We start from the raw sequence: 13,019 nt of genomic DNA, 5'->3' as shown, positions 1-13,019 counted from the left end.
CAGTAATATATAACTAAGGAAAAAATTTTATTTATTATGTCTCAGGATAGAATTAGCTTGATTTTTAAGGTTATTAGATATTCCACTGAGCATTAATTTTTTTTTAATTTTTTAATGTTTATTTATTTTTGAGAGAGAGACAGAGCATGAACAGGGGAGGAGCAGAGAGATAGGGAGACACAGAATCAGAAGCAGGCTCCAGGCTCTGAGCTGTCAGCACAGAGCCAGACGTTGGGCTCAAACTCACGAACCATGAGATCATGACCTGAGCTGAAGCCTGACACTCAACCGACTGAGCCACCCAGGCGCTCTGCATTAAATTTTTTATATTGTACTTTTCATTTTTATGTATATAAGATGTAGCCCTGATAAATTGCAAGGTAGAGTTAATTGAGGTGTTGCAAATACATGTTAAATATATTCTGCATTCATAAAGTATATTTAATTTTTCTTGTTTGAATTGAAGTATCATTATACTGTTTCAATTTTGCTTGTGTCCTACATAGCCTCCAAACAATTACATATTATATTTATTATATTTATTTTTATTTATAAATTATTTTCTTGTGGACAAATTATTAATAAGTATAGACATAAATTTTATTGATATCAATGTTCTCACATGAATGCAGTACTCCTACAAATCCATTAGGTTGAAATGGACTTATTTATAGGATATTTCACTATTATAAATTTACTTTGAATAACAAATCTCCCAAACTTACTTAACAGCCGAAAGAACCCTCTAGGACTTATAGTTGCATTAGATGAAGATAACACAGCAAAAGGAGACTTTTTCTGGGATGATGGTGAAACTAAAAGTAAGTCTCAATGTGATATGCTTTTAAATGTTCATTCTGATGAGGGAACATTTGCCTTTATTGATATACGCATCTATTTAAAAAATGTCACAAGCTTTATTTTTAATTCTTGTTTTTTATCTATTTTAGTCTATGAGGTTACTTTCTGAAATTTAACATTGTTCTTTAAATTGTCAATATTAAATTACAATATTTAGTTTTGTCTATTAGTTCATTGTCAAGTTGTTTGACAAGTGTAGATATCTTTCTCTATTAGATTATTAATTTTAATTAAAGTAGTTAATAAATTCACAGATATATAAATTGTATCATAGTTTCAACTCTCTTAAATGGTTGTAATAGTTAAAACTAAAATTTTATTACTGTAAAAAAACAAACATTTAAAAGTTTAGTTAATTAATGTTAAATTATTTAAGGTAAGAATATTATCATATAAATGTTTCACAATTTAATTATTGTCTTTAATTTTATTTCAGGAGCCCCAAACTTGAAAATTCAGTAATCCAAATGAATAAACAATGAGCCATTTTTTGCTAATATATAATTACACCATAGTAAAAATATCGGTTTAGTCAATTATAATTACCCTAATAAATGTGTTAACTTTCATATTATCTTTTCTTTTAATAGAAGGCTCTTAGGTATTTGTTTTATATATATGTGTACAAAGAATTATAGTTTAGCTCCTATTTTAGCCCATTACTTCTCAGATGTATTAAATATCCCATATGTCTTTGTATGTGTGTGAAACATCCAAATATCTCTAATTTCAAGAAAAAGTCTATGCATTGTTGTGCTCTCTTATAATTTGAAAATATGGAATCTATTAAAAAAATTCATGTTCATTTTTAAGTCTTATCTATAAACATATAGATTACTGCAATATATCTGCTCCACCTACAGTCTTACCTGTCAGTTGATGGTAATTTCATCTCTACGAGATGCCAAAAAACTTCAGTTGACCATTTTCTCTCACAACCTAGGAATCTCTCTTGGTTCTCCCTTGACCTAGTTCTCTCATCAGTTCCACCACTATCATTACTGTCTTTCATTTTAATTACTGTAATACCTCCCTAACTGGTCTATGTCCATAGTTCTTCTCAAACTCCATGTACATTTTATTTACAATCCAGCAGGTAGATTTTAAAATCATCTTTTAAAAGATGATTCAGTTAGGAACCATAGACTTTACCAAGACCTAGACCACTGACGGTGATCTGTACCTTTGCACATGTGTGCACACACACAAGCTCACACACACACACAGTTATCCCCTACTGCTCTTTATTTCTCATTCTATTTCTCATTCTACTTCAGCACACCAGCCTTCTTGCTCGGTTTCAAATACCTTAGGGTCTAAGCACACTAGGGTGAGCTCTGTCATGATAATAGGTTCCAAACATTTACTACGTAAAAGTTACTTAAGATTGGATTCCTGGGGCACCTGGGTGACTCATTTGGTTAAGCGTCTGACTTCAGCTCAGGTCATGATCTAACAGTCTGTGAGTTCAAGCCCCGCGTCGGGCTCTGTGCTGACAGCTCAGAGCCTGGAGCCTGCTTCGGATTCTGTGTCTCCCTCTCTCTCTGCCCCTCCCCTGCTTGTGCTCTCTCTCTGTCTCAAAAATAAATAAACATATAAAAAAAAGAGATTGGATTCCTGCTGAACTAAATTATTTGTGATCATCAATTAAAGAATGTTGTTGAGATCATATCTGTATTGGTAGGATGTGGAGCTTGGTTTTAAGGCTATTCTTTTTTTCTCAAATTATATAAATATACCCAAATATATTTCTTTCTACTCATGAAAATGTATGTTGATAATTTACTTTCATATAAGAAGATGGTTAAATATGGATGTGTGATTTGGTCATCTAATATGGTATCTATATAGGTATGTGCTTCGAAAAGTTAAAATCAGAATTTTCTAAATAATCAACTCATAAATAAACATGAAAGCCGTGAAATGACCTTCAGTTTATGATGTTTATCTCATTAACTATGATAAATTTTAGGTAAATTAATGTTATTGAAAAAATATTATATGTTCTTGAATTCCTTTGACCTTTTTTCACTTTATTTCTTTCAAATTATTTTAGCCATAATCTTCAGTTCCTCTGTTAAATAAAAATATTAATAAAAAGTTGTATCACATATATAGATAGTATAGAAAATCATTGTCTTGGGGTGCCTGGGTGGCTCAGTTGGTTGAGCATCCGACTCTGGCTCAGGTCATGATCTCAGGGTTTGTGACTTCAAGCCCCACATCAGGCTCACTGTTGTCAGCATGGAGCCCTTTTTGGATCCTATGTCCGCCACCCCCATCCTCGGCCTTTCCCCTTCTTGTGCTCTCTCTCACTGTCTCTCACTCTCTCTCTCAAAAATAAACGAAACAAAAAAAAATTTTTTTTAAATAAAATCATTGTCTTGTTCCATTTTCCTCATTAAAGTTTAGTTCAGTCTTTAACATGTCTCCAGATTCACTTTATTTCCTCAAATAAAGAAAAAAATTTAAGATACAGAATAAAATTATGGTGTGCCACGTCTTCCAAAATAAGCTGAATGTTACATGGTTTATTTTACTAGCAATAGATAAAGTATCGTTAAAAATAATGAATTTATTTTATGTACATTTTAGTGTAAATTTTTCTTTCTCTTAATTTCCATAAATATCTTAGGCATCTCTGAAAAATTAAATGAGGCACATATGTATTCATTACATTAACTTACTGTGATAATAAACTACCAAGATTATTGTGTATAGAGGTGATCAAAAACCTTAATATGAGAAGATAATCTGTTTAATTTGCTTCATTAATAAACCATATTTTTTTCAAATTTCTTAATTGTTATACTGTAAAAATAGAGAATTTAACAATAGAGAATTACATTTTGATCTGATATCTTTATTTTTTCCCATTTCAGATACCATACAAAATGGCAGATACATTTTATATACATTTTCAGTTTCTAATGTAAGTATTTTCCTTGGATACACAGCTAAACATGTATCTTGTTAATGTCTGGGTTAGGCCTTTATCATGGAACTTTTTTTGAAAAGATGTTTACATTTACCTCCAAATTTCAATAGAAATAAATGAAATACATTGTTAAATTTTTAAATTTAAATTGTTAAACTATAAATACATTTTTACCTTAAATTTTAGTATTTATATGTAATGTGATGATGAAATTGATGCACAAGAAATCTTCAGACATCTTAAAGTTCTATGTCTGGTTTAAGCAACATGACCTAGAAAAATAATGTCAACATATTTGAAAAGGTTTTAATATACCAGTCACAGCAATAATTGTCATGGATTTTGAGTGAAGGTGAAAAATCTTTGTACAAAGCTAAAATTTGAATATTTAATAGCAATTCTGTTTTAGATGTTGGTTTTCTTCTTACATTCTTTGTGGCCAAAACTGTTATTCTTCATCAACATTACACCTAGAATGAGAAGAGACATATATTAATTGCATCATGGCTAATTTAGGTTATGTCTGAAAATAAATTTTATGGCATGTGTACAAAAAATGAAAAGAGTTATTAATGAGTGTATTTATATATGCTACGTGGATGTGGAGAACTGAAGGGAATGGAGGGATAGAAGATTGGTTCTTTTTCTGTTTCACACTTGTATACTTGTATTGTTATTTCAGGTTTGTATGCAGTGAACTTCTACTTAATTTACACTATTATATACTTATTTTCAGAACAAATTAGATATGATATGCACACATTCATCATACCAGGAAGGAAACACATTAGCATTTGAGACTATTAAAATCCTTGGGTTGATAGATCCTGTTATACAAGTCACAGTGGTGGAAGATAATCAGCCAATGAAAGCTCACTACAATTTTACTTATACAGCTTCCAACCAGGTAAATTAAATGTTTAAAAAATTTGAGCTGTTACATATTCTCACCTTTAACATAACTTAACCATTCAGTCTCTTGGTTTTGTGATTTTTTTTTCTTCACAACATTACTTTCTCTCTTTCCCTTTTGCTACCAATATTCCATTTTAGATCATTCTAATTTATATTTAGATATCAACATTAAAGGGACTCTTTGCTCTACTTCTCTTTATTTCACTGTATCTTGGATATCACTTACATATACCTTCATAATATTTTTTCACGCCATTTTCCTACCCTGAACTCTAACTTTCTAATCTGTTGCATACAGTAAAGGTTCTAAATGTTTTAGCTTTGCATTTAATACTCTTTAAGATATTGATTTATCTATAATAAATCACTCTCTATGCTTCTTCTTTCATGAATCCTCACTGTCCTTGATATATCTTGTAGCTTTTTCATCGGATTTTTGTTTACACTCTCCCCTTTAGGTGCAGTTGTAATTTTTGTCTGTCTTAAGATATATACTAGAGGGACACTAGCCTGGCTCAGTCAGTGGAGCATGTGACTCTTGATTTTGGAGTTGTAAGTTCGAGCCCCACATTGGATGTACATCTTAAGATGTATTCTAGACAGAGAAAGGGAGTCATAGGATGGGGCTAAAATTCTAGCCCTGTAATCTTTGCATTTAAGCATATCAAATTAATCCCTTTTTATCACAGCTTCCTCATCTGTAAAATGTAGTATTTGAATCATAATGTTGCTTTGGGTAGTCAAGTACTGCATTTAAAATGTAGGCCATAATAACTTAAAACATCAAAGTGATTTTATTGGTATTTGTTTTTCCACCATTCATATAAATCTTAAATTATTGGTAATATCAGCATAAATTCTAAATTATTTGGGATAAAGAACATTTTCTTAGAGTAATTTTTTCCTACTCTGGCCCAGAGTTTCTCACTTGGCCATTTTCATAAAAATATGTACTTGTTAATTATTTTTATTTAGTAAATATACTATAATTTATATATTCCTAAAACCATAAAAATTAATTAATATAAATTAAATAATACAAGCCTATTGAGAATTTTACTCTAACAAAGATTATCAAAACTCATTTTATTTGGGGGCACCTGAGTGGCTCAATCGGTTAAGCGTCCGACTTTGGCTCAGGTCATGATCTCGCGGTTTGTGGGTTCAAGTCCCCATCGGACTCTGTGCTGACAGCTCATATCCTGGAGCCTGCTTCTGATTCTGTGTCTCCCTCTCTCTCTGCCCTCCCCTGCTCATGCTCTGTCTCTCAAACATAAATAAACTTAAAAAATTTTTTTAAATAATTTTATTTGTTTTTTGCGATCTCAGTTTATATCTATATTTATGCTTATGGAAGATTTGCACGGACTTAATAGATACACCTTTCTAATTCTGCTGTACTTAGATTGATCTTTATGTGAGTTTTCATTCATGCATGTAGAGTTATGAGGGTAAGTTGATATCATAAAGTAAGCTATGCAGATGGAAGTCTGGGATAAATTTTGTCAATATTATTCTCAAGGTATACAGACAATAAAAAAAATAACTTGCAATATCCTAACAATAGAAACAATTATGTATTATTATATGTATGTATGTAATTATTCTTTTTTTTTTTCTTTTTTGCATCATGTCTTATGTCCCATCTAACTCATCCATCAAATACGTAAGCAGTTACTCAAATTAGAGACAGAATTGAAGAAATAAGTATTTCCCTCCTCTGACTCTGGGAGCCTCCATATCAACCTAAGTGGTTAACTTTTCCCACCCTTTTTCTTTCTTGAAGAAACTAACATTTATTTCATACCTAGTAATCCCCAGGAATTGTATTAGATGCTTTAAATTACATTTACCATTCAGTTTGTATAGCAATTCCTTTAGTAGGGTCCATCATCCCCATTTTACAAAGGGAGGAAATTGAGGATAATACAGGATAGACAATTTTCCCCAAGACTCATAAGCATTAAATGGCAGAATTGAGAATTGAATTCATTTAGCAATAATGCTTTTCATTAGTATTCTACCTCATAGTTCCTATTTTACGTTTTCTAGCCTTTTCAATAGCACGACATGTTTTCTCCTTCTTTTCTTTTCCTTAAGGATTCTATTAAAAATATGAATGATTTAATTTAAAGAATTGCTGTGGTTGCTACATTTTATAAATGTTAAGTATTTTTAAATTGTCCAGTGCTCACAAATATTCTTTAATGTTTCTTTGTCTTCAAAGAGTCTCTTAATTTATAGTCTCAAGTTTAACCTTGGAAGAAACTTTACCGTTCAATGGAGTCAAAAATTCTCAGAAAATGAAAGGTTTACTTGTTATCCAGATGCAGACATTGCAACTAGAGAAAAGTGTGAAGAACGTGGCTGTTTATGGGAAATGGTACTAAGAATTTTAATTATGATTCATAACATGGCTTTTACATAAACATCTCAATGTAAACACTATGTATTATAATCTTAATTCTACAGCATATGAACTAAATTCATCTAGAGAGGCATTTGGAATTTGAAATTAGGACTTCTTATAGGCAATTTATTTTAATCTTAATTCTCCAAAGACATACTTTAGTAAATACTAGACTGAATGAATGTGTAAGTTGCTTTCCAGGCACTTTGGATAGTGTGCCTTGCTTTACTTAATAAAGTATGCCCATTTTACTTAATAAAATAGTACTCTATTTCTTGAACTCTTCTTAAGTATTGGCTGTGGCTGACCAGCTTAATTGACTAAGATACTATGTCAGTAGGAGACAGGCTTTCAAAAGCATTGTCTCAAGTTATTAAAACTTCTCAAATTATTGGGTTGGTTGTAGCAGTTCCACTAGGGGTAATTTCTAGCCAGTTGTTTTGGTCATCGATTCAACAGAATGATGATTTGGTTAAACAAGACATGATTTATTTGTCTTTTACAAAAAAAGAGTCCCAGTCCTAATATACTGGCCTCCCAAGGTCATCAATGTCTCATATTTATCATTTATTTTTTTTATCCTCAAGACTGTATTACGTCTTCTGCCATCATGTATGCATTCCAGGGCCAAAGGAGGGAGGGCTAAGGATATCTTATTTTCATCAGCTTATTCCCTTTTCTTTTAAGAGGGTCTTGGGGGTCATATACAATTTCCTCAAAAGAGATAGGGATGCAGATGGGCATGTTGCTTCTCCCAGATGTATAATAATATAATTAATAAGAAAGATGGGAAAATGGACTATTGTAAGGTAACTAGCCCATCATGCCACAATTTACCATTGTTTTTCTTAGGTCCTAGCTTCCACCCCTATATAACAGTAGTAGCTTTGATCTTTGGCCACAGTCCCTATTCAAATACTGGTCAGTATGTAATTGACCTGTACAAGGACCAGTCATGAAATATGGAATGATACAGTTTCATTATAAGTAAAAGAAAAAAACCTTTAAGAACAGACCTTTCTGAGGGTTGTTGTAGAGCCATCTTACACACAAAAGACAATAGTCAATATGAAGATTGAGAACAAGCATGGAATAAAAATTTATGAGTAATATACTTAATTTTTGCAAAGATCACAGAATCATTTTATTTTCTGTTGGAAAGCTATGACATTTGATCCTTTTCCTCTACTGGGTCTATCTTTAGAGTCAAAATATAAATTATTCTATTTATCATTTAGTATATAGTATTTATTTGGGTCGCATAATAGATATTTTCTGCTGTGATTACAATTTAATTTTAGCATTAAATAATAAAATTTACAAATTATACATCATGTGATTAAACATATCTACCTTATTGTTTTGAAGAGTCTAATATTATAATGCTTACGATTTCTGGCAATTAACCTGCATTGTGTTTTTAGCCTACCTTTAGATCCCAAGCACCTAGCTGTTACTTTCCTAGACAACACAACCCTTATTTAGTCAGTACAACTCAATATTCATCAATGGGTATAACAGCTGACCTCCAACTGAATACTGCAAGTGCTCGAATAAAGCTACCTTCTGAACCCATCCCAACACTTCGTGTGGAAGTGAAATATCACAAAAATGATATGCTGCAATTTAAGGTATGTTTGATATAAACTATCCCAATGCAAGACTCATCTCTTAAGACAAGATATTCTGAATAGATTAGATACTTGCATTTTTAATGTAATATTAAGGACTATTAATTGAGTTGTAGACGTTTTGATTTTATAAAAACAATTTCTTTTCCAATACAGCTTCTTATTTTTGCAAATTTGTGAATAATTAAACAAGTAGTGGTGATTTAAAAATTTCAAATTCTTGCTAAATACATATGTTACTTAGAATCAGATTATGACGATAGTCCCATTGGGATAAATAAAACAGAAAAAAAGAAACAAAACGGGATATTTACTATTTCCATTATTTTTAAACAGTGACCTGAATTTTCTGACCAATACAGTAAGACATTTTAAAAAAAGTCTTTCAACAGGTACACTTAGCAGTTTTTTTTTTAATTGAAGTACAGCTGACACACAATGTTACATTTGTTTGAGTTGTATAAGATAGTGATTTGACAAATGCATACATTATGCTATGTTCACCATGAGTATAGCTACCATCTGTCACCATAGAACTTTATTACAGTACCATTGACTATGTTCCCCATGCTGCGCCTTTCATCCCTGTGATGTATTCATTCCGTAACTGGAAGCCTGTATCTCCCACTCCTCTTCACCCACTTGCCCATGTCCCCACCTCTTCCCCTCTGGCAACTATCGGTTTGTTCTCATTATTTTTTGCTTAAAAGCTCCAAAGGAATCCATTAAGAAAACTATTAAAAATGACAAGAAAATCAAAAAGACTAGATGTAAAATAATATCTCCAAAAAATGTTTTGGTGTATTCTGTTATTCACCATTTAGAAATTGAAATAAAGGCAAGTCCCAATGGCAAAATCAAATGAGAAAAACAATTAAAAAAAAAACACAAAGAATATATCAAAAATCATAGGAATAAATTGACTTTATAAGAAAAAAACGTAAAAAGTATTGAGAGATTAAATAAATACATTAAAAAATAAAAAATCCTGATTAAGACTATTTTTTAAATTTTCTTTAAGTTCATCTGGAAAAATAAACATATAATAATGGCAACAGTTAAAACTCAAAAAAAGAGGAGATGATGTAGAATTTGCAGAATTAAAACAGTATGAATTCGGAGTACCTGGGTGGCTCAGTTGGTTAAGTTTCTGACTCTTGATTTCATCTCAGGTCATGATCTCATGGTTTGTGATTTCAAACCCCATATTGGGCTCTGCGCTGACAGCATGGAGCCTGCTTGGATTCTGTCTTCCTCTCTCTCTGCCCCACCCCTGCTTGCTCTCTATTTTTCTTTCAAACTTTAAAAAAATAAATGAATGAAATAAAAAATAAATGATTTTATTTTAACATAAAATAACATTAGAGTACACATTTTGGTTAGAATATTAATTAGTACACTAATTCTGGAAAACAGATATCAAAGACCTTACAAATTTTAGTATAGTCTGTCTGACCTAACATTATAACTTCTAAGAAATCTACTGAGGAAATAAAGACATGAGTAAACAAATTACCATTACCATTCATTGTCCAATCAAACATGTGACCAAAAACATTGAAACAAATTCTGTGTCTAACCATGAAGTGGTAAATAATTTTGTGTAACCATATAAGAAAATATTTAACTCTAAAAATTTGTTTTTGAAGATTTCTCATAGTATGAAAAATGAATTATAAAACATTAAAAAGTGATAAAATGCAATTCATAATTTGATCCCATTTCATATATATGTGTGTATGTAGATTTCTGTATAGATATATGGGCCATGGATGCAGAATTAAGACTTATATAAATAAGAATTCTAATATCTTGTTTCAGCAATTATTTAAGTTATATAATGATTATTTGCATGGTATTTCAGCAATATGAGCAAAACATTTATTTTCATTATTTCTTTGCAATAGATTTATGATCCCCAAAATAAGAGATATGAAGTTCCAGTACCTTTAAACATTCCAGCCATGCCAACAAGTACTTATGAAAATAGACTTTATGATGTTGAAATCAAGGAAAATCCTTTTGGCATCCAGATTCGAAGGAGAAGCACAGGAAGAGTTATGTAAGTGATTGAATTATTTGACATGAGGAGTATTTTGATTGTAGAATGGAGGGGGTAAGATTATTTTCACTGTGCTAGAGTATCATCACATTAAAAAATAGTTTCAGTTCTATTAAGTAACTTGGCCTGTTTCAATATTAAAAAACATTTTTTTTAATGTTTATTTGGGGAAGGGGCAGAGAGAGAAAGGGAGACAGAGGATCCGAAGCGGGCTCCCACTGACAGCAGGAAGCCTGATGCTGGGCTCAGACTCGTGAACCATGAGATCATGACCTGAGCTGAAGTCAAAGTTGGATGCATAACCCACTGAGTCACCCAGGCACCTGTTTTAACATTTTAAAACTAAATAATTATCACACTCGTGGGACTATCATTAAGATTTGGAAAATTTCATCTACATTTTGCATATGATTGATTTAATTATTATCACACTCATTCAACTAATCAGGTTGAAAACCAAAACCAAGGCTCCTCTTGAAAAGTATGAATGTTGTAAAATAAGTTAGGTGGAAATGTGTTTTGTAAATATTTAATTAGAAATTAATTGAAATTGAGGTTTATTAGTTCTGGAATCTGATGGAGTTAATACTATCTCTGCCAGGTATTGATGAAAAGAAATTATGATACATACATCTCTCTATATTTTATGAATAACTTATTTATGAATGAATAATTATATGAATTAACAAGTTTATGTAAAAACATTTTACTTTAGTAAAAATAAGAGGTTTGTAGACAAACCATAGTATACTAAAAGACAGTTTATGTATTTTAGCTTGCCTGTCATTTTTTAGAAGATGTTGTCAGGAATTGTCAGGCTGGATACAGATAATGAAGAAAAGTATGTCTGTACTGTTTTAAAAATTCTGTTGATATGATAATATTTTTGTTTCAAAGGATAAGTGAAGTCATTTTGTAAAAAAATTCTTGTACAATGGCATTATTTATTTTTATTTAGGAAACATTATTTTTAGTAACTACTTTTCCAAAATCATTAATATAGAAATTTAAATATGTCTCAAATTCTTTATAATTTTTATGTTACTTTTTCCTGCCAACTTTTATCTCTTTTCTTCCACCTGTATGCTTTTACAAATGACTAGAAAGATGATACATTCTCTTTGATACATTTCTTTTTAAACAATAATTTTTATAAATACAAAATGAAATTTTGTATCGTATTTGTATTTTGTATTTGTATTTTGGAGAAATTACAGAGAGCTTGGAATTAAAATACCCATCATGCCTTATAGTTTATTTTGATTTTTATTTCATTTTATTCTATATGTAGCAAAAATTTACAGAGGACTTTCAGTTTCTAGGACATATATTACTTCTGGGTTATATATTATTTATAACTTTATATTAATTTTATTTTAAAAGAATTTATATCTAAAGATAAATGTATAATCATATTTTTCATATAGTTTATTTTATTAATAATGCTGAAAAAATGAAACCTATGTTAGATATTTTTTAACCTAGTCAAAAGATAAATGTATTGCGATAATTATTTTCATATTTGAGTACAGTATTTGAGTACAATAAGGCATATAGAGAAAAATATTATTTGTTTTCATATCACATAAGAGTTACCATTATTATTTTTGATACTACTTTCGATATATTTATTGGATTTGAATTGTTTTCTTTTCAGTTGGGATTCTCACCTGCCTGGATTTGCTTTTAATAACCAGTTTATTCAAATATCTACTCGCCTGCCATCAGAATATATATATGGTTTTGGGGAAGTGGAACACAGAGCATTTAAGAGAGACCTGAACTGGCATACTTGGGGAATGTTCACAAGAGACCAACCCCCTGGTGTAGGTACCAGTATTTGACTACTACATGAAGCAACTAAGACCATGGTTAGGACAGCCACTTCTCTGTAGGCCTAGACTCAGCATTAAAGTAATAACAAGGGGGCTGGAGATCTCTAGACCTGCTATAGAGATTTAAAAAAAAAAAAAAAGGACGTTAGAGTGGGAGAGAGCCAAAGCATAAGAGACTGTTAAAAACTGAGAACAAACTGAGGGTTGATGGGGGGTGGGAGGGAGGGGCGGGTGGGTGATGGGTATTGAGGAGGGCACCTTTTGGGATGAGCACTGGGTGTTGTATGGAAACCAATTTGTCAATAAACTTCATATAAAAAAAAAAAAAAAAAAAAAAAAAAAAAAAAAAAAAAAAAAAAAAAAAAAA

The 13,019-nt window shown here is 31.0% G+C and overlaps 1 protein-coding gene across 1 annotated transcript in view; it reads left to right on the top strand.

The window, feature by feature from the left end:
- Nucleotides 1–13,019, top strand: part of SI (sucrase-isomaltase) — a 102,059-nt gene that overhangs the window by 46,583 nt on the left and 42,457 nt on the right. The window contains exons 22-28 of the mRNA XM_030329639.1: nucleotides 733–821; nucleotides 3,744–3,793; nucleotides 4,536–4,706; nucleotides 6,942–7,097; nucleotides 8,549–8,755; nucleotides 10,663–10,817; nucleotides 12,475–12,643. Of these exons, the coding sequence (XP_030185499.1) occupies nucleotides 733–821; nucleotides 3,744–3,793; nucleotides 4,536–4,706; nucleotides 6,942–7,097; nucleotides 8,549–8,755; nucleotides 10,663–10,817; nucleotides 12,475–12,643 (997 nt within the window). The remainder of the gene's footprint in view (nucleotides 1–732; nucleotides 822–3,743; nucleotides 3,794–4,535; nucleotides 4,707–6,941; nucleotides 7,098–8,548; nucleotides 8,756–10,662; nucleotides 10,818–12,474; nucleotides 12,644–13,019) is intronic.

Source organism: Lynx canadensis, chromosome C2 (genome assembly GCF_007474595.2).
Source record: "Lynx canadensis isolate LIC74 chromosome C2, mLynCan4.pri.v2, whole genome shotgun sequence".
In the NCBI taxonomy this organism is placed as follows: Eukaryota; Metazoa; Chordata; class Mammalia; order Carnivora; family Felidae; genus Lynx; species Lynx canadensis.
The sequence above is the reverse complement of the archived record's forward strand: the minus strand, read 5'-3'. Positions and strand labels throughout refer to the sequence as shown.